This window comes from Bombina bombina, chromosome 8, assembly GCF_027579735.1.
Source record: "Bombina bombina isolate aBomBom1 chromosome 8, aBomBom1.pri, whole genome shotgun sequence".
Lineage (NCBI taxonomy): Eukaryota > Metazoa > Chordata > Amphibia > Anura > Bombinatoridae > Bombina > Bombina bombina.
The window spans coordinates 298,912,099-298,938,717 of record NC_069506.1 but is presented as its reverse complement, the minus strand read 5'-3'; the positions used below and the strand labels follow the sequence as shown (position 1 = coordinate 298,938,717).

At 39.2% G+C, this 26,619-nt stretch overlaps 1 protein-coding gene across 2 annotated transcripts in view; it reads right to left on the bottom strand.

Annotated features, from left to right (window-relative positions):
* Positions 1-2,161: 2,161 nt before the first annotated feature.
* Positions 2,162-26,619, bottom strand: part of CTNNBIP1 (catenin beta interacting protein 1) — a 142,782-nt gene continuing 118,324 nt past the window's right edge. For both annotated transcript variants that reach the window (XM_053691495.1, XM_053691496.1), the window contains exon 5: positions 2,162-4,098. In XM_053691495.1, coding sequence (XP_053547470.1) covers positions 4,040-4,098 — 59 coding nt within the window. In that variant the 3' untranslated portion in view covers positions 2,162-4,039. The remainder of the gene's footprint in view (positions 4,099-26,619) is intronic.

Below are 26,619 nucleotides of genomic sequence, written 5' to 3'. Positions count from 1 at the left end.
TGCATTTATAGCAAGTCAGCAGCAGAAGGGATGAGTCCTGACTGTGCAGCCACGTTCTATGTGTACAGTGTACTCAGAGTCAGTCTAAGCGGCGCCAGACTGTCCATGTAACTCTGTGCAGCTGCCGGCCCAGCCCACCGGGAATTTTCCCGGTATCCTAATCCGGCCCTGCCTGCGTCTCTCTATTCATTTCGCTGAGATTTTAGACAGCGGTCTGCTCATCATCTATCGTTACCCTTCCATGCTATTTTCTGAGAGAACCTGTTCACTTATCCACCAGCTAACCTTCCATCTTTAAAGACCGTAACGGTCTGAAGTGCTTCCATAACCAACCTAGTGCTATGTAGACAACCTTAATTATTGATTGCTGGGAGGCATGAGTGCAACAACTCCTGTCTGATCACTTTCGAAACCTTAAACAGCAACTTCTGGATAGTTTGCTCCCTTTACTTGACATTATTGATCACCCTACTATCGCTGATCGCTATGAGGGACCCTGGGTCAGAGCGCTCTTGTGACGTCCACATAGCAGAGAGAGCACGTGGAGAGCCACGACACTCAGATGTGGCCGACATATCATGCCCCGATACGACCACATCAGACTGCATGGAAGGGGGAAGTGGAACCCCTGGACTAGTTCTTTTATTCCAGTTAGTTGACACCAAAGGAGATCCATTGGTAGGTCCCGGAGGACATTCAAGTGAGATCATAAGCCCTTTGGCTTCTTCCAAAAAATCATTCCTGGTACTCCTAGGGCCTCAATATCAAGCCCTTCAACATTGCTCCCTTTTCCTCTCCACGTGACGCTCAATCCGTACTTGGGACTTCTCACACTATGATCCTTGAAAGAATGGGTATTGGATAAACCCGGGGGACTCACAAGACTGGCAGTGGGGTATTGACTGACCTTAGTGACTGTTCCTTCTAAACCCTGGTCTCATAATTCAAGAGCTCAGCACTAATGCACTCTCTCCCCCACATGTTATGTCTTGTGTACATATCTAGATTTAGTTCCTAATTATGCATAGCTCTTCTCTCTAATGTACCTACATGCCACTGAGGCAAAGTGTTCAACAATGCTAATCATAATTTGTTTATCTTAGTTTGCCTATTCTAGCTCTTAAGTGCAACTACTAACTTGTTTAGAATGTGTGTCTCAGTACCATATAAGTGCCAATTGTTTTATAAGTATTATCATATATTGGTTTCCTGCTTTAGTAGTCATGGTTACTCTCCCTTGCTAAAGGATTTTTTTTGACAATCATATCTGGGCTCCGTCAGCAGCCGAGACAGAGTTACAGGTTTAGACTGTTGTGTATCTTTTGTGAGATAACATGGACCTCATCTCAATCACACATTAGTTTATTAAATAGCCTCTTGCTAGTACAGCCATCCCTGAGGTTATACCCAAGCACCACAGCTAGTTCAAAAGTGAACACTAATCATACACACTCCTGCCCATACAATAGTTTAAAGTACTCTGCTACGTAATGATTAATCATAACTATCCCAAAACAAAATAGTAATTAGCATTATTATCAGCTATGAGTTTTCCTTATATCAGGGGGTAGCCTATACCCAGAATATCTTGCTTAATACACAGTTAATAATATACACAAATATAATTTCATTAGCACTAGAATTGGTTCTCTGAGGACTTTTAATAATTATCTTATATCCAAGCTGGAAGGTTTTTCAGTTTCACCTAGGATATTAGTACATACTCTTAGTGAATTTCTGAGCTAAAGGTTTTGTAGCATTAACCCCATAACCACCACCAGCCCTAGTCTTTATTGAAACGGCTTTTGCCCGTTGTTTTCCTACACTCATATGTAAAGCAAGAAAAGAGGTTAAATGACAGATCACATTTTTCCATTCAATTGTACCTTTTGATTATAACGCTGTTGATGTAGGCCTGTAACACACTTTACTTGTAATTGTTTGTGATCTATCTTTTAACTGTGTTATGTAAGCCTATTCCTCAAAAATTAATAATAATAAAAAACAAACATAAAACTGAACAAAAAACCCCCCATAAAACTGAACAAAAAAACCCTTGTGGTAGCAAAAATACCCCCACAAACTCCTCGGGATAAAACAATAGATTTCCGATTACAATGTCATTTTTAATTTAGAGGGGGAAAAAAAAAAAAAAGATTCATTTTCTACAAAACTGCTTTATTTTAGCTTATTGTTAAAAGAAACTTTAAATGTGTCCTAGTAAAGGGAAATTTGCAGATACAAATCTCACATTAAAGGTGTACATAGTGTGAAATTCTCATAAAGGGTGCGTGGGACTCAGATGACTTTAGCTTCAATAAAGGGACAGCATAAAGGGATATTACCTATACACAGAGGTGCATTTCAAATACCATTAGATGTATATTAGCAAAGAGATGTGTTTTCAAAAATAGTGCCGATTGTTCGTGTGACCTACTGCTGTGATATTGGTAGGATGAGTACTTGCAGATACAGAGAGCGGAAGAACTCCATAACATATCCAACCTGAAACGTATTTATTTTCACCTTCCTGGGTGGACCCATATCAAGGATTCATTTTGACTACATAGATCGAGTGTGTCTAGTTGCTTTTAAAGTACTGATTTTTAACTTTAACTAATAAAGACTTTATTTTTATTATCTTTTGTTGACGTATCCACCACCTATACTATTTGTGTGATTTGAGTGCTATAATGTGTATTCATTTCCAGCTCCTCACTAGCTGTTTTTGTAAGGATGTGTACTTGCACCATGTGCTGCTGCTGCTGCTTTGTACAGCAAAACTGCACCAGTATTTGTCCTACAGCCCAATCGGCAGCACATTATCTGGATATTAAATACAATTACATTGCTAAACGGAGTCTGATGGTATTTGATAGACTCTACTGTGTAAATAGCTATTATGTTCCTACTGAAATCCAGGTCCCTGGAAATATAGATCACCTGTTATTCTGTTTTACTAGTGAGAGGGCTGGTTTGTACAGAGACAAATGCTCACAGCAATCCAATTTCAGTTTGAGGTTTTAAATAGAGTAAAATAATTAAAATAAATGTTTGTATTGAAGCCCCAAATTAATATGGTTGCTAAAACCCTTATATTTGTCATTTTGGAGTCTCCTCTCCCATGAGATGTCATCACTGAATAATTTATGGCACAGAAAGAGAGGCAGGAAAAAAAATACATTACAGAGAATTTCGGTGCAAAACAGCACTGAATGGTTTTAGGGAGTGGCGAGTTCTTCCGACCCCAAAACTACAGCACATAGCTGCAATCATGGAATTGCTCCAATGTCATTAACACTTTACTGCCAGGCACTCAAAGGAGCATTTAAAAAAACAAAACAAAAAAACAACAACATTACTGCCTCAGTCAACTTTTAAAACCAATTTAAAATACAAAAAGCAGTTTCCCATCATTTCCCCACACTTGTAATAAATACAGCAAAAAGCTCACGTCTTTCAAGTCAAAAACAGTGTTGCACAGCCAGAAGCGCCAACATATTAAAAAAAAAAAAAAAAAGAAAAAAAAAAAGAAAAAAAGAAAACAAAAACACACATTTACAAAATTAAAAGTCAATGTAAAAGGATCTGATGGGGAGCGTGTATGCGCACAAGACGCCATCCTATACAGGCTCCCAGCTGTAAAAATGGGTGTGTCTTTATAGGCCCAGCTTGTGGAGTTGGATTCAAACAAAGGCTCAGCAACAGTAACATTCCAGGACTAGGAGAAATTAGTGAAAGGAAGATATAAAAACAAATGTTCCTGTGAGTTGATAAACTGACAAATCAGCAGCAGGACACTGTCCATTAGATGGGAAGCGCGCCAAGTATCTTCTCCTTTGTGCATTATCTGGAAGCACAAACAGGCGGCCTAAGGGAGGGGATGAGGAGTTGGGGATTTATAAAATAAAACAAGTTTAGGAATCAGAGGGAGTGTAAAACAGATAACCCAGAGACACTGCCCTGTCTCTCCACGAGCTACACTGTGCCTCTGTCCATCCCATGTTATAAGCCAAAGCTGGATATGGTTGCAGTCCTGTTACTGTCGCCGGTCTTCAGTTTCTGATCTGGAGAAGGCCATGACCACATCCTCAGCACCTGAAAGACAGCAAGATAAGTCATATGTTTGTTACATTGCATCTATAAAGAATAGTGGCCCTAGTGAAGTGCTAGCCAGATTAAATCGGGAATAAAGAACTGAGCTCTTCACCTTTAATGTATAGAAGCCTTTTTTATGTAAGGTTTGTAAACACAACACAAATTCCTTGTATCATTCAGCTTATTACAAGTGTTCATTTATCTTCCCTATGCACATTTATCCATTTAATTGCTGAGACTAAGATCAGATACACTTCCACTGGCACCTGCGTTTTTGGCTATACTGCACACATTATTTAGTTAACCTTTCCACATAGATGCCATTGACAGAAATGATAAACCCCCCTCAAGGCATCTCCGGTGTTTGGGCCGCTCACTTAGATTGTTCCCCTAGTGCAGTGATGGCTAACCTTGGCACCCCCAGATATTTCGGAACTATAATTCCCATGATGAGCAACTAGAATGCAGAGTGCCTAAGCATCATGGGATATGTAGTTTAAAACATCTCTGGGGTGCCAAGTTAAGCCATCACTGCCCTAGGGAATACACACAACTGCTCTCATATACCATTGCTTAGGCGGCATTATCAAAACCAGACTGGCAGGCTAGTGTTATCACACAAACACAAAGCGCCATAACAATGCACTTTGGAATATAAGCAGTCTTCAAATGACATGAAATGCTTCCCCCTGAGCCTACATAGGTATGCTTTCAACAAAGGCTCATGAAAGAAAACGTTTGGGTTTCATGTCCCTATAAAGGATTACTAAAAGACAAAATTAAAATGTTCATGATTTAGATAGAGAACATTTGAAACCACTTTCAATTAATTTCCATTATCTAAATATGCAGTCCTTATATGCATACTTTGAGGCACTAGTTCCTAATGAGCATGACCAATATTCCCAGAATATATATATGCATTTTGTGATTGGCTGATGGCTGTCATGTGATGCAGGGAAAGGAAAATAAAAGTAACTAACATTTGTCTAAAATCGACTACTCATGTGAAATTCAAGCGCTTTTCCATTGCCTATTTGTTATACGTTTATTGATAATGCTGTTCTACTGTGATAAGGTGCTGCTGTCACAGGAGTGAGTGCCACTGAATCCTTTTAGTTGCATTTGTTCATGTTTATGTAACCCCAGTGAATTTGACCCATTCTGTTCTGTAGTAGCTGGAGACGCTAACCCTGCTAGTGCTACTAATAAAAATGGTATCTTGTCTGCCCATTTTGTGTCTGGGATGACACTTCCCAAGCCTCCTGGTGCCATGTTGTGTAATGCTGTGTACAGTGCACACGCTTTTCAGCCCAAGCATGTTGTCAAAGTGCAGAAAGCATCAATTGTTCAGGCACTAAAAAGATTTTGATGTCATTAAAAACAGCATCTATACATTTTCCTTCTAAGCATGAGTGTATTTATAGCCTTTACCACTCTGCTGCCGGAGTGTGCAGCATAACAGATCATTCCGGACACATTAAAAAGAAACAAAAGTGTCAATACAAATTGATTTTTCTGGCGCAGCACAAATGATTATTACAACTCTGGAATGTATGTAATTAAAAACAACGCCTCCCCTATATGCACCATTTACGCACCCTGCTGAAGCCCATCCCAGACCATACAGCAGGGCTGACTGGTGCATACTCACTGGGCACACTACAGCCATCACTTTACTAAATTTAAACTTCTCCATTTAGAGTGACACAAGTGTCCCTTTAAGAAAATGCCGGATACTCCATGTTGGTTTTAAAGGGCTTATTGTTCTCTGCACATAATACTGGGCACAAAAAACAGAATTCCCCGATGACTGGTACTTGAAAAATACAATAAAATCTCATTTGTTTATTAAACCAACAAACTGGGAAAAATGCAGAATAGCTAAAATATCAGAAGGTATAAATTATCTCCTGCTTCATGTGGTGTCACAAGAAATCTTACAGGCAAGACTTCTCTGCACTTTAGTGACTGACGTGATCACTATGGAATTAAATATCTCAAGCATTATTCACTTCTATACAATGTTTCTGCTGGGTGGGATGGAGTTTGGAGACAAGTGTATCTTTAGCATCATTTAGTAAAGTTAATCAAATGTATATTTGCCTTTAAGACAGTAACACTGCAATATATTCGAATTCCCAAGACATTTGATTTTCTTCTCCTTTGTACAGTCTATAAACTGACTGCATATTTCACATTCCCAATAGAAGAAAGTCACACAATGCACTGTGTGTTAAACTATGGTAAAGGAAACCTGCAATGCTCTCAGGATCTAGTTTAAAGGGATACTAAACCCAATTTTTTTATTTCATGATTCAGATAGAGCATGAGATTTTAAGCAGCTTTCTAATTTACTCCTATTATCAATTTCTTTGTTCTCATGCTATCTTGATTTGAAAAAGCAGTACTATAAGCTTTAGAGCCAGACCATTTTTTGTTCAGCACATGGGTAGCACTTGCTGATTTGTGGCTAAATGTAGCAAACCAATCAGCAGCTCTACCAAGGTGCTGAACTAAAAAATGGGCCGGCTCCTAACCTTTTATTACTGCTTTTTCAAATCAAGGTAACATGAGAACAAAGAAAAATTGATAATAGGAGTAAATTAGAAAGTTGTTTAAAATTGCATTCTCTATCTGAATCATGAAAGAAAAAAATGAGGGGTTAGTATCCCTTTAAATGACCCTATCCATATAAAAAATGCTTGTGACGTGCATGTCTATAGTACACATCTAAGCATTACAGCAAAATAAACAACAAATACAGCGTGTCTCTATTATAAATGGCAAGAGGCAGGCGAGGGGCTGTGCCAAGAGCCATACTCTAGTAATCCCCCCACCCCAAACCTACTGGGAACAGCCTCTGTCACCAGCAGAGCGAGGAGACTGCTCTCCAGTTGCTATGGCGACAGAACGGCTAAGCCTGCGAGGGCAGAGAAAGCTGCAGGTTACCGTTTGGATGTCTAATGAGGATTGCAGATCACAAAGCACCAACTCAGAGAAAATCTTTCCTCCCCCAACAAAGCCACTAGTAAACTGGCTCATTAAAACGGTTAACGAGACTGTGTCACTTTAATCTAGCAAATGCGGTTATATTTATTAAACATCTAAAGTATTAAGCACTGCAGCCAATCCGTTTAACTTCTAATTATTAAAAAGAGACAAATTCAAAGCTGCTGAAAGATTTAAATGTTTTTTTCAGCTGTAGAAACAGATTTTATTGACAGATGAGAATAAGATGTCTGCACATATTTCCTATTGAAGTGCAAGCTTAAAGGGGCAGCATACTAGCAATTAATCATTGTATTGCAAAACATAACTGTCATTTTGTAAAGGTTTTTCAAATGAAGAGTAGTTCAGAGATACACCCCTAGAAAAGCCTGCTGATAATAATTTTCCTTGTGTCTTTTTGATGTGGACAAGAAAGACGTAAATGAGCAACCCAATCACTGTTGCAGGGTGAGAAATGTCCCATAAGTATAATGGCAATACACCAGCCTCTCTGGGAGAGTTGGGATAAGTACACTTTTCAAGAGGTATTTTACAGAAATAACAGGAAAAATAATGTAGTGTATATTGCAAAGTTGATTTATCTTCATTATTTAAAAACGGACAGTCTAGTTGATTTTTTTATTGTTTAAAAATATAAATAACGCATTTACCACCCATTGCCTAGCTTTGCACAACCAACATTGTAATAATATACTTTATAACCTCAAACTCTAAATCTCTTCCTGTTTCTAAGCCTCTACAGGCCACCTCTTATCTCATTTTATTAGCTTTCACAGCCAGGCAGTGCTAGTTCTTGTGTGCCATATAGATAAACACTGTGCTCACTCCTGTGGAGTTATTTATGAAGAAAGGTGGTAGGAGGTGGCGCAAAAAAGATTGCTATTCCCAATACGGTAACGGATTTGAATGGTTATTTCTTAAAATATATATGTTTCAAAGAATTAATTAAAAATAGAAACCTTATGGTGTATGCAGGAGCAGTAATCACAATACATTACCAACCGCAGCTTCAACACTAAAATTCACGGCAGGGCCAGACTGGGAATAAAAAGCAGCCCTGGAAAAATATGAAGACCAGCCCTATTTTCTATTGAGTCGGTAGAATACACATGCCCCATTTTTCTCAAAGGGGATTGTTGGGACACTACTTCCCCAATATTTTTTTCAAAATTAAATTATATTACTTTGTATTAAAATACAAATGTCAGATTGATGTTATATAGCACCCCTACAACCAAATTGAATCCATTAATAACCTTTTTAAATTGTAGCTTTCCAGCCCCAGCTGCTGCAGCCCACTGGGAAATCTCCTGGTGTCCTGGTAGGCCAATCCGGCCCTATTCACGGACCATTTTTTCCTACTCAGGAATCCTCCTTCACAACAGCCTTTCAACACTTTAAAATCTTCTTCCACCACGGACTCCCTTACTAAGTGTAATCAGTCAGATACACTACAAAGGTACCATCACATTGGAAGTTTTAATTAAAATTCTTATTTCCATAAAGTGATACGATAAAAGTGTGGAAACAAGCGATAGCCAACATATACATTGATACAACTAATTGCAATTATTTATTATGTGCAACTGTATACTTTTGTGTTAGAAACATATTGAGAAACATTTGTAAACATCTGAAAAAATCATATGCAACAGCCGTTTATGTCAACACACCCCGCATTTAAGTTGAGTTATCTGCTGGCCTTAGCAACCTATACGTATATCTACTTTTATTAATCAAATGTTTTAGTAATATTTACCGTTTAGACTTCTTTTAATATTGTGTAAAAAGTAATACTAGTTACTTTCTCTAGAGACATATGTATTTCATTTAAACCGATAGACACCGGTGTCAAGTTTTAACCATATTGTAATCACATTTTATTTCACCCAATTGCTTGCTTATTAAGATATATAATAAAGAAATTTGATTTTATAAACCACTTGATAAACGCTCATTTTTTAACCAAAGGAATATAAACTAAAGATACATACACCATAAGGTTTCTATTTTTAATTAATTCTTTGAAACATATATATTTTAAGAAATAACCACTAAAATCCGTTATCGTGTTGGGAATAGCAATCTTTTTTACGCCACCTCCTACCACCTTTCTTTATTGTACACAAAAACTTTGGGATAACGTTTTTTTAGGTGAGCTATATTCCCCACCGGTTGAACAGTCTACTCTCAATCTTTTTGAGTTATTTATGAGTCTGCACTAATTGGCTAAAATACAAGTCTGACAAAAGACCTGAAATAAGGGGGCTGTTTGCAGAGGCTTAGAAACAAGGTAATCACAGAGGTAATTAGTGTATTAAAATAACAGCATTGGTTATGCAAAAATGTGGAATGGGCAATAAAAGGATTTTCTACCTTTTTAAACAATAAAAAAATTCAAGTAGACTGTCCCTTTAAACAGCTTATGGTGAGACTGAGTTCCCTTTAATAAATTCTCAGGACAGCCTTATGCATGTGCCAGTCATCACTCTCCCTAAAACCTCTTCTGGGCATCTACACTACAAATCTCCCTGCCTTATGATAATCTCGGCAGTGCCAATGATCTGCATACAAAAACGAATTGTTTCAAAAGCATTTAAAGATGACATTTTGGTGGTAAAATGTGCAGTTTTGCAGCCCAAGGTCACACCCCTTGAAAAACTGAGTGCAGTTTATTGCATCTCCTCTGCGGTCATTAGTTGAGGATATATATGAGCTACTGTACTGACCAAGCAACCACTACACGTCATGTACAACACATTTGGAGCAGTGGAAAGTTTGGTGAAATGACGGCCATTATCAGCAGCCCTCAGACAACAAAGGTGCACATGACTCAAACATAAGCGGTGATGCACAATAATCAGTAAGAATGACCATGCATATGGGCCACCACCAGGGAAGCTAAATGTAAACTTTCATGAATGAGTGCCCGGTTTTTAAAAATATCATTAGAAACAGGGGCACTTTCATTCATGAAAGTTTTTATTGCAGCATATTTTTACAAATACTTACCTTCTTCTTCAGCAAAGCCAGACCGGCGATCCCCTGCCTGCAGCTCCTCTGTACTTACGTCAGCAATAATGAAACCGGCTTCCTCCAATCATGCTGTGCACCCCAGAGCGTCCATCTTGTGAGGCCACGCCCTGATTGGAGGAAGCCGTTTTGTCATTGCTGTGCTAAGTACAGCATGAGAAGCGGGCAGGGGATCGCCGATCCAGCTTTGCTGAAGAATAAGTCAAGTAAAGGGGCACTTTCATTCATGAAAGTTTTTATTGCAACGTATTTTTACAAATACTTACCTCCTCCTTCAGCAAAGCCGGATCGGCGATCCCCTGCCCGCTTCTCATGTTGTACTTAGCACAGCAATGACGAAACGGCTTCCTCCAATCACGGCGTGGCCTCACAAGATGGACGCTCTGGGGCGCACAGCATGATTGGAGGAAGCAGATTTCGTTATTGCTGACATAAGTACAGAGGAGCTGCAACAGGGGATCGCCGGTCCGGCTTTGCTGAAGAAGGTAAGTATTTGTAAAAATATGCTGCAATAAAAACTTTCATGAACGAAAGTGCCCCTGTTTCTAATAGTATTTTTAAAAACCGGGCACTCATTCATGAAACTTTACATTCACTCTAAGCTGCAGCCCTCTCCAGTAGTCTAAGGGTTAACAGTATTCCCAGCAAGACTTGCTTTGTGAGCGTCTGTGACGGTCACATTTACTGCTTCAGCACAAGTTCATTGCAGCTTAGACTTACTGTCCCTTGCACAGTGTCAGAGTCAATAAAATCCATCACTGGAGGGCTGCAAGGAAGGAAAAAGCCAGCTGATACCTGCTCTCCTCCCCCACTGAGCACGTGTGTGCACCAGCGCCTGCTCCTCAGCCTTTCATTATGCAGGACATGTAACAGCCTGACGGAAGGAAATAGATCACCTGTCTTATAGAGACACATTTCTAAGCTTATTATGCAAAAACACAGAAAACATTTGCTTACAGGAGTAAAACAGTCTGACAACGTCTTGTGCACACTGCCTGTCGAGCATATGTAGGTAAGCCATATGCAAACACATCCATCACCAGTGCCTGTGATCACTTTATTTAAAAGTTAAAATGTATTGGCATGCTGGGCCGCCCCATTCTCCATTGAAGGGCCCCTTAGCCCAGTGCCCTTACTCCCTTCCCCCTGTATGTCCCATCAATGTCCTGACATTCAGTGCTACCTATATAAAGAATGACTACATATTACACCTCCTGATACCATACACACTCTTCATGAACTACATAAAAAAGGATAAACATTGCACCTTCTCGTAACCTCACCACTGACATTGCGGGGCCCCCTCTCCCTCTGCCCAAAGGGCTGATTCGCTGGCACCTTCACACCCCTTCAAAATAGATTTACATGAAACAGGTTAAAGAGGCTGAAATTTTTGTTTAATGCCCCACTGTAATTACAAAGATTTTGTTGTAGCTGCAGGTCCTTAAGAAGCCAGCAAAGAATACAGTTATAGAATGCTACATACATGTAACCATGGCAATTAGATACCTGTGTGTGACCAGCTATACTGTGGATGTACTAGTGATTGCACCAATAGCATATTTAACCCTTTGGCTGCTAAGCCATTTCCCACTTGGGTGCTTAGCTGGGTTTGAGTTTTTTTTTGTTTTGTTTTTTTAAATATATTTATTTTTTACTTTTTTTTTTTCAGATACCCAATACTTTTATTAGGCAATTACCTTTCCAACGGTGGGTCTTGGGGGTCTGTAGCTGCTTAGATGCCTAAGATACAGGCTTCTTAGCAGCATGTCCCCATTTCCCTATATTGTCCTTTGTTAATTTTAAATAAAGTTGCGCAGTGACGTCATCACGTCATCGCACGTGACGTCACTGCATGAAACGTGAAGCCCCGGCGATGCCTCTCACTATTCAGACCAGGGTGGGAGTAGGTGGGAGCCCCTAGATTGCCCTCAAGGTGGGTGAGTGCTAGCAACGGCTCTGAGCTGTCGTCAGCACCTAACTGGGACAATTTGTGACAGCTCAGAGCCGTCGTTAGCATTTAAATGGTTAAGGGACAGTTAACACCAAAATTGTTTTTGTTTAAAAAGAGAGCTAACGCCTTTACTACACATTTCCCAGCTTTGCACAACCAACATTGTTATATTAATATACCTTATAGCATTTAAACTTCTAAATTTCTCCATTTACTTCTAATGGGGATTATGTGAATGCGCACACAATATTATAAGTTCATCTATTTGAGCTTGTCAGGTTAGCGCACAAGCAAAAACAGATTACTTTTAACTCAAACTATGAGCACAACCGACTAGCACAAAAAGTTTACTTCTAGTGCAATTTACGCTCCCGCGATCTCACTAAAAATAGGGGGATTGCGCTATTTTCGCACGCCCCACAAGTGAGGCAGTGCAGAAATACACGGGCAGAGGAAACAATGCAGAAAGGGATACTCTGTGGCCCCTCTGCATTGGGCAGCAGTGGTGCCGATCGGTGGTGTGGGAGGGTTAGGAGGAGCAACAGTGAGTGGGAAGGAGGGAGAGGTGGTTCTTATAGTAGAGAGGGGATTAGAAGGTGGGAAATTGATCTGGGAGGGGGTAGGGTAGTAAGGTGGCAGCTACAATACAGACAAATAAAAGTTTTTTTTTTTTTTTTTTATAATAATAAAAACACATTGGGTACTGGCAGTTAGCTGTACCTACGATGGAGGTGACCAGTTGGGGGGTGGGCGGGAAGTGTCAGGTGGGAGGCTAACCTCTACACTAAAGCTAAAATTAACCTTACAAGCTACCTAATTAACCCATTCACTGCTGGGAATAATAAAAATGTTGTGTGCAGCTGCAATTAGCTATTTCTGAACAAAGCGGATCCCATGAAAGCAATTAAAGCGGTTTTAGCTAATAAAAAGGTACATTTGGCATCACTGCAAGGAGGAATTCATTTTTAACCCCTGTATGCAATGTATTACTATGAAATGTGCTGCAGCTGTCTAACGTTCAGTTGTTTACCAGGTGATTATGTGACTGTTATAGCTGGCAAGTGAAAAATACTGACCATGTGAAGCAGACATGTTTCACATTTGCTTGTGTTACAAATATTGTTTGCAGAACAAGTTAAAGCGACATTAAACACTAGATTTTTCTTTGCATAAATGTTTTGTAGATGACCCATTTATATAGCCTATAGTTTGTTGTTTTTTTTGGTTTGTTTTTTAAATGTATAGTTTTGCTTATTTTTAAATAACATTGCTCTGGTTTTCAGACTCCTAACCAAGCCTCAAACTTTTAGGAGAATACGAATGTAAGCCTACTCCAGCTTGCTCCTGTTTGTGTAAAGGGTCTTTTCATGTGCAATGAGGGAGTGTGATATCTCCCACTTGCAGTGGGTGTTTTAGTAACCTTTTTAACAGAGCTAAACTGGGAGCTTCTAAGTAACTTTTTAAACTGTTTTATACTAAATTTTTAGATCAGTATCTGTGCATGTTATTCTTTATAACAGTGTCTATTACATGCAGTTATATGAAAATGTGTGTATACTGCCCCTTTAAGTAAACAATGCTATACAGAAAGCGCAAGTAATACCTAGGTATACATCGCTCACTGGCTCAGCACCGGAATATGCATTTGTGAAACACAAGGCAATGTTACATATAGGTATTTAAATATCTTTTAGGCTGGACAAAGGAAAGTTTGAGTATCATTAAAGTGAAAATTAAACCTTCATTCAGGTACTGTGCAGATTATTAAGTAACAAAACGTTCCAATTTACTTTTAATATCAAATTTGTTTTAATCCACCATTAGTATCCTGTGTTTAAGAACATATCAGAAGCATACACGTCTTTAGCACACTTTAGTTTGCAACCATGTTCTACATTACTGCATGCATAACGTGCTAAATACCTCCTCCTAACCCTACGCACCTAAAGGTTGTGCCCCTGTTCTACTGCACTCTTATACTCTGGGGACAGAGAAGCAGAACGTGAACAGAACGTTGTATACATGCGATCATGAATATTACATTAATATCTCTTCAAGCAATACAAATATATTTTATAGCGTTTATTATGTGCTGCAGGTGAACAGAGATGGCTAAATATAGTAGGGGAAATAAGACTCAAAACTGCTTATATCTTATACAGCAAGTAGAGACAGGTTTATGGAGCAAGGATTTAAATCACATAGCAAAAGGCAGATGTGATAAGTAAAATAAGATTCTGTTTACAATGAAATTGTTATAACCAGGGTCTCTGTGTGATGTGACAGGTTTGTGAACTATCTGTATTCAGAAGACGACATGACTGTCCGCATGATTTGCACAGTGAATTAGTAAATGGTCATCCAAATAAGCAATATGGCAAACTACACGACAGGCAGCTTATGGAGTGCAATTAAATGTGTCTGAATAAATCATTGCTGACTTTCAAATTAGCGATAGTGTAACACGACCAAACATGTTAATCTCTGCCGTCTGTATTAATTTACTAAACACATTGCGTTTCCAAGAAACAATCTAGGCTACCACTAACAACCAGCCAGAATACTAGAATTGTGCTACATGAAAAGAAATCCTTAGATTAGATGCCCTTCTGTGAGACAACACATTATAACCAAAGGGTTAAACAATATGCATGGTGACGCCATACTCCAGCAATACTCTTCTGCAATAAGGGAAAAAAGAAAGGTTTTTTTACATGGAATATTACAAGACTTTTTATAGGTAAAATAATTCAGCTAATGGTGATAGTACAATATTCTTAAAAACATCCCCAGAAGCAATGACTACAGGCATGACACAAGTGCATAGATTATGTTTCATTTTTATAGAAAAGCTGCAGTGACACCTAGTGGCCATCATCATAAATGCAGGCCTTTGCAAGCATCTAATCCGTTAGCAGCCACAAGCTGTGTAACCTTGTGGGTTACAGGGACGGTAAACTCAGAGAAAGTGTGCCATTGTCAACAACTATCAATTTACTTTTATTATCAGATTTACTTTTGCTCAGGAGCAGCAACTCACTACTGAGAGCAAGCTGCTGATTAACGGCATATGTGCCTTGTCATTAGCTCACCAAAGTTAAAAGGACAGTTTACTAAAAAAAATTCTTCCCTTTAATTTGTTCACAATGATCCACTTTACCTGCTGGAGTGTATTTAATTGTTTACAAGTGATTACTTTACCCTTTTATTGACATTTGAAATAGTTTATTTAGACTGTGGTATCCCCACCAATTCTGAAAGTTTCTGCCCTTAGGTCCAAGCTATAGATAATCTGTGTAAACACAGCCAGCAGAAGAAATTACACTAGGAAATAAAATGTTAATTTTCCATTGTTCTCTCCAAGTATTGGAGATTAGTTTATGGACAGATATAAGATAAAGAAGCATGTGTATGTACACAATGTGATAAAGTAATGAGATCTGATTAGACCTACAAGCTCATCCCATTTTATTAGGTTGTGGCCTCAAAACACAAATCAGCTATTTCATATACACAAATAAGCCTTAAAAAAGCAAATCTCATACATTTTATACTCTGCAGTTGGTAAAAAAAAAAAGTCATTGGAAACACAATGGGGAAAAAAGTTTTACAGTGTACTGGCCCATAAACCACTTGGAGATTGCGACAAAATGTATAATTATATATAGTAAAAAAAACAATAAAATGTTGCAATATATTTTGTCCCATTTTTCATTTAAATTCTGGGCTTTCCAATTCCAATGACATTTAGAATTGCAGACTCCAGAAGACTAACGCTGCTATATTCTACCTAGCTATTATTTGATCACTGTAATTTATTTGTGTGCCACTAATTGGACTCAGCTGAGTATTTCTACAACTCATAACTGTATAAATTACATTGTCCACCATTAGACCATTCTATATTTGCACTACAATAACTGAACACATTCCCAAACGCAGAGTGTGACAAAGCTAAGTAGCCTACAATATTTATACGAACAATGTGGTAATAATTCTTCATGTACAAACTACCGCCTAGGCTCCAAAAAAAATGTTCCTGGCTTCTGTTTTAATCATAGTGAAAACATTATTGCAATATACATTCATTATTTGCAGCCTATTGTTGTAATATACATCTAAAAAAATGTGTTTGTTTCACTTTCTCCCAGGGAGGCTTGGGTTAATACTTTTAGGCAATTTATGTCAGCTTTTGTTTACCTTTCCCCCCCCCCTCCCTAAGCTTCTATTGTGCCACATGCTTTTGAAAGGTGGATTATCAGTTTTACATCAAGAATCGTAATAGGCAAATCATTCTTTGTAATAGTAATCATGTTTATAATCAGTGCTAAACCACCTTAAGGGAATACAAGAGTGTAGGCTACCTCAATCTGCACGTGGGGAAACGGGTTTGTGATATATCTGAACATTAGTTTGTGATTGGTTAGCAGGGGTTCTTTTGTTCTAGGGGGACAGGGATATCAGTGAAAAGAACAAACATAAAAAAATATACTCATTTGACAAAATAAAGCTGCAGTTTTCAATGCAAAATTATTCTTATATATTAAGGTCTATAAAAATGTAGTTTTGAACAATGTCTATTTCGTGTCCCTTTAAGTAAAACCATACTTATGTCATCTCGGGTCTCTGCTCACACATTAAACATTTGAATGGAGTTTCTACTTCAGTAGCCAAAGTTGTTCTATATTCAAACAGGCCAAATGCATGAATTTTACATTAACCCCTTGAGTGCAGAGCCTAGATGGAAAAAGCTCAAAAGTTCCCAAAATAACCAAAAACAGAATTTATGTTTACCTGATAAATTACTTTCTCCAACGGTGTGTCCGGTCCACGGCGTCATCCTTACTTGTGGGATATTCTCTTCCCCAACAGGAAATGGCAAAGAGCCCAGCAAAGCTGGTCACATGGTCCCTCCTAGGCTCCGCCTTCCCCAGTCATTCGACCGACGTAAAGGAGGAATATTTGCATAGGAGAAATCATATGATACCGTGGTGACTGTAGTTAAAGAAAATAAAACATCAGACCTGATTAAAAAACCAGGGCGGGCCGTGGACCGGACACACCGTTGGAGAAAGTAATTTATCAGGTAAACATAAATTCTGTTTTCTCCAACATAGGTGTGTCCGGTCCACGGCGTCATCCTTACTTGTGGGAACCAATACCAAAGCTTTAGGACACGGATGATGGGAGGGAGCAAATCAGGTCACCTAGATGGAAGGCACCACGGTTTGCAAAACCTTTCTCCCAAAAATAGCCTCAGAAGAAGCAAAAGTATCAAATTTGTAAAATTTGGTAAAAGTGTGCAGTGAAGACCAAGTCGCTGCCTTACATATCTGATCAACAGAAGCCTCGTTCTTAAAGGCCCATGTGGAAGCCACGGCCCTAGTGGAATGAGCTGTGATTCTTTCAGGAGGCTGCCGTCCGGCAGTCTCATAAGCCAATCTGATGATGCTTTTAAGCCAAAAAGATAGAGAGGTAGAAGTTGCTTTTTGACCTCTCCTTTTACCAGAATAAACAACAAACAAGGAAGATGTTTGTCTGAAATCCTTTGTAGCATCTAAATAGAATTTTAGAGCACGGACAACGTCCAAATTGTGTAACAAACGTTCCTTCTATGAAACTGGATTCAGACACAAAGAAGGTACAACTATCTCCTGGTTAATATTTCTGTTGGAAACAACCTTCGGAAGAAAACCAGGCTCAGTACGTAAAACCACCTTATCTGCATGGACCAGATAGGGCGGAGAACACTGCAGAGCAGATAACTCAGAAACTCTTCTAGCGGAAGAAATTGCAACCTAAAACAAAACTTTCCAAGATAATAACTTAATATCTACGGAATGTAAGGGTTCAAACGGAACCCCTTGAAGAACTGAAAGAACTAGATTAAGACTCCAGGGAAGAGTCAAAGGTCTGTAAACAGGCTTGATTCTAACCAGAGCCTGAACAAACGCTTAAACGTCTGGCACAGCTGCCAGCCTTTTGTGAAGTAAAACAGATAAAGCAGAGATCTGTCCCTTCAGAGAACTCGCAGAAAATCCTTTCTACAAACCTTCTTGTAGAAAGGAAAGAATCTTAGGAATTTCTATCTTGTTCCATGGGAATCCTTTAGATTCACACCAACAGATATATTTTTTCCATATATTATGGAAATTTTTCTAGTTACAGGCTTTCTAGCCTGAATAAGAGTATCTATTACAGAATCTGAAAACCCACGCTTTGATAAAATCAAGCGTTCAAACTCCAAGCAGTCAGTTGGAGGAAAACCAGATTCGGATGTTCGAATGGACCCTGAATAAGAAGGTCCTGTCTCAAAGGTAGCTTCCATGGTGGAGCCGATGACACATTCACCAGGTCTGCATACCAAGTCCTGCGTGGCCACACAGGAACTATCAAGGTCACCGAAGCCCTCTCCAGATTGATCCTGGCTACCAGCCTGGGAATGAGAGGAAACGGTGGGAATACATAAGCTAGGTTGAAGATCCAAGGTGCTACTATTGTATCCAATAGAATCGCCTTGGGATCCCTGGATTTGGACCCGTAACAAGGGACCATGAAGTTCTGACGAGAGGCCATCAGAACCATGTCTGGAATGCCCCATAATTGAGTTATTTGGGCAAAGATTTCCAGATGGAGTTCCCACTCCCCCGGATGCTCCTCCATCGCCAGGGAACTCCTTGTTACCCCCTGATGGTTGATATATGTAACAGTCGTCATGATGTCTGATTGAAACCTTATGAATTTGGCCTTTGCTAGTCGAGGCCAAGCCTTGAGAGCATTGAATATCGCTCTCAGTTCCATTATGTTTATCGGGAGAAGAGAGTCTTCCCGAAACCATAGACCCTGAGTTTTCAGGGGTTCCCAGACCGCGCCCCAGCCCACCAGACTGGCGTCAGTCGTGACAATGACCTATTCTGGTCTGCGGAAGCTCATTCCCTGTGACAGGTTGTCCAGGGTCAGCCACCAACGGAGTGAATCTCTGGTTATTTGATCTACTTGTATCGTCGGAGACAAGTCTGTATAATCCCCATTCCACTGTCTGAGCATGCACAGGTGCAATGGTCTTAGATGAATTCGTGCAAAAGGAACTATGTCCATTGCCGCAACCATCAAACCTATTACTTCCATGGACTGCGCTATGGAAGGAAGAAGAACAGAATGAAGTACCTGACAAGAGCTTAGAAGTTTTGATTTTCTGGCCTCTGTCAGAAAAACCTTCATTTCTAAGGAAACAATTATTGTTCCCAAGAAGGGAACTCTTGTTGACGGGGACAGAGAACTTTTTTCTATGTTCACTTTCCACCTGTGAGATCTGAGAAAGGCTAGGACAATGTCCGTATGAGCCCTTGCTTTTGACAGAGACGACACTTGAATCAGGATGTCGTCCAAGTAAGGTACTACTGCAATGCCCCTTGGTCTTAGCACCGCTAGAAGGGACCCTAGTACCCTTGTGAAAATCCTTGGAGCAGTGGCTAATCCGAATGGAAGTGCCACAGGTAATGCTTGTCCAGAAAGGCGAACCTTAGGAACCGAAAATGTTCCTTGTGGATAGGAATACGTAGGTACGCATCCTTTCAGTCCACCGTGGTCATGAATTGACCTTCCTGGATGGTAGGAAGGATCGTTCGAATGGTTTCCATTTTGAATGATGAAACCCTTAGAAACTTGTTTAGAATCTTGAGATCTAAAATAGGTCTGAATGTTCCCTCTTTTTTGGGAATTATGAACAGGTTGGAGTAAAAACCCATCCCTTGTTCTCCTAATGGAACAGGATGAATCACTCCCATGCTTAACAGGTCTTCTACACAGTGTAAGAATGCCTGTTCGAAGATAATTGAGACCAGTGGAACCTTCCCCTTGGGGGTAGTTCCCTGAATTCCAGGAGATAACCTTGAGAAACTATTTCTAGCGCCCAAGGATCCTGAACATCTCTTGCCCCAGCCTGAGCAAAGAGAGAAAGTCTGCCCCCCACCAGATCCTTCCCAGATCGGGGGCCAACACTTCATGCTGTTTTGGTAGCAGTGGCAGGTGACTTGGCCTGCTTACCCTTGTTCCAGCCTTGCATCGGCCTCCAGGCTGGCTTGGTTTGAGAAGTATTACCCTCTTGCTTAGAGGGTGTAGAATTTGAGGCTGGTCCGTTTCTGCGAAAGGGACGAAAATTTGGCTTCTTTTTAGCCTTAAAAGACCTATCCAGAGGAAGGGCGTGGCCCTTTCCCCCAGTGATGTCTGAAATAATCTCTTTCAAGTCAGGGCCAAACAGTGTTTTACCCTTGAAAGGGATGTTAAGCAAAAGCGCTCTGCGCGCCACGATAGCAAACCCTGAATTATTCGCCGCTAATCTAGCTAATTGCAAAGCGGCATCTAAAATAAAAAAAAAAGAGTTAGCCAATTTAAGAGCTTGAACTCTGTCCAAAACCTCCTCGTACGAAGATTCTTTATTGAGCGACTTTTCTAGTTCTTCGAACCAGAAACACGCAGCTGTAGTGACAGGAACAATGCATGAAATTGGTTGTAGAAGGTAACCTTGCTGAACAAACATCTTTTTAAGCAAACCCTCTAACCTTTAATCCATAGGATCTTGAAAGCACAACTATCCTCTATAGGAATAGAAGTGCATTTGTTTAGAGTAGAAACCGCCCCCTCGACCTTGGGGACTGTATGCTATAAGTCCTTTCTGGGGTCGACTATAGGAACTAATTTCTTAAATATAGGGGGAGGACAAAAGGTATGCCGGGCCTTTCCCACTCCTTATTTACTATGTCCGCCACCCGCTTGGGTATAGGAAAAACATCGGGGGGCACCGAAACCTCTAGGAACTTGTCCATCTTACCTAATTTCTCTGGAATGACCAAATTGTCACAATCATCCAGAGTAGATAATACCTCCTTAAGTAGTGCGTGGAGATGTTGAAATTTAAATTTAAAAGTTACAATATCAGGTTCTGCTTGTTGAGAAATTTTCCCTGAATCTGAAATTTCTCCCTCAGACAAAACCTCCCTCCTGGCCCCTTCAGATAGGTGTGAGGGTATGTCAGAACAGATATCATCAGCGTCCTCTTGCTCTTCAGTGTTTAAAACAGAGCAATCACGCTTTCTCTGATAAGTAGGCATTTTGGAAAAAATGCATGCAATAGAATTATCCATTACAGCCATTAATTGTTGTATGGTAATAAGTATTGGCACACTAGATGTACTAGGGGCCTCTTGTGTGGGCAAAACTGGTGTAGACACAGAAGGGGATGATGCAGTACCATGCTTACTCCCCTCATTAGAGGAATCATCTTGGGCAATATCATATCTATGGCATTATTATCCCTACTTTGTTTGGACATTATGACACAAATATATCACATATATTTAAATGGGGAGACACATTGGCTTTCATACATATAGGACATCGTTATCTGATGGTTCAGACATGTTAAACAGGCTTAAACTTGTGAACAAAGCACAAAAAACGTTTTACAATAAAACCGTTACTGTCCCTTTAAATTTCAAACTGAACACACTTTATTACTGAATATGTGAAAAAGTATGAAGGAATTGTTCAAATTTCACCAAAATTTCACCACAGTAACTTAAAGCCTTAAAAGTATTGCACACCAAATTTGAAAGCTTTAACCCTTAAAATAACGGAACCGGAGCCGTTTTTACATTTAACCCCTATACAGTCCCAGGTATCTGCTTTGCTGAGACCCAACCAAGCCCAGAGGGGAATACGATACCAAATGATGCCTTCTATAAGCTTTTTCAGTGGTTCTTAGCTCCTCACACATGCATCTGCATGCCATGCTTTCCAAAAACAACTGCGCATTAGAGGCGCGAAAATGAGGCTCTGTCTATGACTAGAAAAGGCCCCCAGTGAAAAAGGTGTCCAATACAGTGCCTGCCGTTTTTATTAAAACAATCCCCAAGATTTAACAACTATTAAAAGTAATAATCTGCCAAATATACTTAGTAAAGTAATCGTTTTAGCCCAGAAAAATGTCTACCAGTTTTTTAAGCCCTAATGAAGCCCTTTATTCTTTTACTTAAACTAAGAAAATGGCTTACCGGTTCCCATAGGGAAAATGACAGCTTCCAGCATTACCGAGTCTTGTTAGAAATGTGTCATACCTCAAGCAGCAAAAGTCTGCTCACTGTTTCCCCCAACTGAAGTTAATTCCTCTCAACAGTCCTGTGTGGAAACAGCCATCGATTTTAGTAACGGTTGCTAAAATCATTTTCCTCTTACAAACAGAAATCTTCATCTCTTTCCTGTTTCAGAGTAAATAGTACATACCAGCACTATTTTAAAATAACAAACTCTTGATTGAAGAATAAAAACTACATTTAAACACCAAAAAACACTAAGCCATCTCCGTGGAGATGTTGCCTGTACAACGGCAAAGAGAATGACTGGGGAAGGCGGAGCCTAGGAGGGACCATGTGACCAGCTTTGCTGGGCTCTTTGCCATTTCCTGTTGGGGAAGAGAATATCCCACAAGTAAGGATGACGCCGTGGACCGGACACACCTATGTTGGAGAAAATGTCATTGTTTTTTCCTTTGTGTGAGATGTAAATACGCTGCCAGCGTCACATCATCCGGTAGCTTCAGAACATACTGTGTGCCTACAGTGAAAACGATCATATACACATCTAAATTGACAGGCACATATGAAGCGCAGGAAGGAATCTATTTTTTTTTATTACAAATGAACTAAAGTTTTACAAGAATGCAGACAGCATCTACTGAAGGAGTAAAATAATATGACTTATGTCTGATTACAAATAAAAAGTTGTTAAGGGTCCATAAAACTAATACAGCTCATTCTTATGGTAAAACATTTTTTTTTATAGATCTCTTTTGGAATTTAGTAGAATACACACGACTACGTAGGTTAATAGCTATAGAAGTATGAGACGCCTTAATGAAAGAAAGGAAATTACTCTTAAAAGGGTCAGTCTACTACAATTTTTTATTGTTTAAAAAGATAAACCTCTTTACTATCCATTCCCCAGCTTTGCACAACCAACACAGTTATATTAACCTTTTAACGCCGTTATGCCGTTCTATTCCGTCATAATTACACTGGGCTTTAAAGCCGTTATGACGGAATAGAACGTCATAACAAACGGCTGTCCTGAAGCCTTCTGTGCTTCTAGGACTTGATCACGGTCTGGAGGGCGTTCCTAGGGTTGTAGGGACGCCCCACAGATGCGATCCAATAATTGAAATCTCGCGATCGTATGCACAATCGCGTAGCTTCAATTTGTCTACATCGGAACAGGTGTTCCGATGTAGACACTTTCACCCTGTCACTAAAGGGTTAATACACTTTATAACCTTTTAACATCTACATGTCTGCCTGTTATTAAGCCCCTGCAGGTTGCCTTTAGCTCAGTGCATTTTTATAGCTTTTCACAGCAAGAGAGTGCTAGTTCATTTGTGCCATATAGATAACACTGTGCTCAATCCTAATTAGCTAAAATGCACTAATTAGCTAAAATGCACTAATTAGCTAAAATGCACTAATTAGCTAAAATGCAAGTCAGTAAATAGCACTGAGATAAGGGGCAGTCTGCAGAGGTTTAGATTCATGGTAATCACAGAAGTAAAAAGTACTCTAATATAACGGTGTTGATTGTGTAAAACTGGTGACTGGGTAATAAAAGGGATGATCTGTCTTTTTAAACAGTAAACGTTTTGGAGTAGACTGTCCCTTAAAGCAAGGGTTTTTCGCAGATATAAAATAGTGAGTAGGGAAGATATTAGGAACTTAAAAGGGACAGAAGTTAAAATTGAACTTTCATGATGCTGATAGAGCCTGTGACATTAAAGGGACATTCTGGTCAAAATTTAAATACATAGATGAATTACATCTTTGAGTAGAAACATATTTATAATATACTTGTATCTGCAAAAATGCTTCTAGAAAAAGTCATCACTGTTTTAGTGTTAACATTTCTCTCTACATGTGCATGTCATGCATAGCTAGATATTTTCAGTGCACCAGAATTTTAAATACTGCAGCTGCTCAGATAATCAGTGGAGCTTGTATCATGTCAGCAATTAAACAATTGAGTCATTACCAGATGGTACAAGCACCTTAGGCTCTCTGAGCAATTGCTGTGTTTAAAATGCTGGTGCACGGTGCATACTTAAATACACCTTTGAAACAGCTATAGCTTTTATGAGAAGCATTTTTGCTAATATAAGTATATTGCAAAAATGCTTCTATTCAAAACTGAAATTCCCCAAATGTGGATTCCGATTATGGCTGGAATATCCCTTTAAAACAACTTTCCAATTGACTTATATTATCAAATTTGCTTGGTCCTCTTGATATCCTTTGTTGAAGAGTAAATCTAGGTAGGGTTATAGGAGCTGTTTTAAATGTCATGCTTTATCTAATCCATTGAAGTTTACTTTTAACTTTACTTTCCCTTAACCACCACAAAGCAACACAATATTAAAGGGACAGTATAGTATACAATTGTTTTTCCCTTAATGGGTTTCCAATTTTATTTATTTATTACCAGCTGCAGAGTATGAAATGTATGAGATTTGCTTTTTTAAGGTTTATTTGTGTATATGAATTAGCTGATTTTGTGTTTTGAAGCCACAACCTAATAAAATGTGTTGAGCTTGTAGGTATAATCAGAGCTCATTACTTTATCACATTGTGCACATATACATGCTTCTTTATCTTATATCTGTCCATAAACCAATCACCAATACTTGGAGAGAACAATGGAAAATTAACATTTTATTACCTTATCTCTTCTATAACCCACTGGGACTGTAATTTCTTCTACTGGCTGTGTTAATACAGCTTGGCCTTGAGGCCAAAAACTTTCAGGATGGGTGGGGATAGCACAGGCTAAATAAAGTATTTCAAATGCCAATATAATGGTAATGGACCTGTAAACAATTTAATACACTCCAGCAGGTAAAGTGCATCATTGGGAACAAAAAAGAGGAGACATTTTTTTAGTAAAAAGTCCCTTTAAGTGACTCAAGTTTTAAGTGTCTCACATCACAACAATAAGAAGCTGTAAACTCCTCCTTTAAAAAAAAATAAAAAAAAAATTAAATAGTGTTTAATGTTTGAGGGGGGAAAAAAAAATCTAAAAAGATAGTTTTCTATTTAAGACCTTTTTTCTCCCAGAGGTTTACGTAAGATTATCTTGGGCAATTTTTCTTATCCTATTTAGAAGATATCACAGATACTTGTTTTGCCCTTATCAAAACTGAATTTGTGTCTCTTGAAAAAGCATGTCCCTTCTTCACAACACAATGGTTATAAACTAAACACACAGAAGTTGAGAAAACAAAATTTATGCTTACCTGATAAATTTCTTTCTGGACATGGAGAGTCCACAATGTCATTCCAATTACTAGTGGGATATTCAATTCCTGGCCAGCAGGAGGCGGCAAAGCGCACCCCAGCAAAGCTGTTAAGTTTAACTTCCCTTGCCCATAACCCCCAGTCATTTAGCCGAAGGAAAATGGAAAAAGAAGAAAACACAAGGGTGAAAAAGGTGCCTGAGGTTTACTCGAAAAAACTTTATTATTTATTATAATTAAAGAGGGCGGGGTCGCGGACTCTCCATATTCGGAAATAAATACATTTATCAGGTAAGCATAAATTTTGTTGTTTTCTTTCCTAAGACATGGAAAATCCCCAACATGAGAGTCATACCCAAGCTAGAGGACACAGAATGAACAGGGGGGGGGGAGAAAAAAGGCAGGAGGACTTAAACAGAAGGCACCACCACTTGAAGAACCTTTCTCTTAAAAGAAGCCTCAGCCGATTGTAGAATTTGGAAAAAGTATGCAGAGGGGACCATTGTAGCCGCCTTGCACATTTGTTCCACAAAAGTTTCATTTTTGAAAGCCCAAGAAGAGGAGACAGCCCTAGTGGAATGAGCCGTAATTCTCTCAGGAGGCTTCGATCCAGCAGTCTCATAAGTCAAACTAATCAAACTTCTCAACCAAAGAGACAGTAGTTTAAGTGGCCTTCTGATCCTTACGTTTTTCAGAGAAAACAACAAACAGGGCAGAAGATTGCCGAAAATCTTTAGTAGCTTGTAAGAAATATTTTTTGATGCACAACTTTAAGAACTAGATTAAAGGGACACTGAACCCAATTTTTTTCTTTTGTGATTTCAGATAGAGCATGCAATTTTAAGCAACTTTCTAATTTACTCCTATTATCAATTTTTCTTCGTTCTCTTGCTATCTTTATTTGAAAAAGAAGGCATCCTAACTTTTTTATTAGTTCAGAACTCTGGACAGCACTTTTTTTATTGGTGGATGAATTTATCCACCAATCAGCAAGAACAACCCAGGTTGTTCACCAAAAATGGGCCAGCATCTAAACTTACATTCTTGCATTTCAAATTAAGATACTAAGAGAATGAAGAAAATTTGATAATAGGAGTAAATTAGAAAGTTGCTTAAAATTGCATGCTCTATCTGAATCAAGAAAGAAAAAAATTTGGGTTCAGTGTCCCTTTAAGGCTCCACAGGGGAGCAA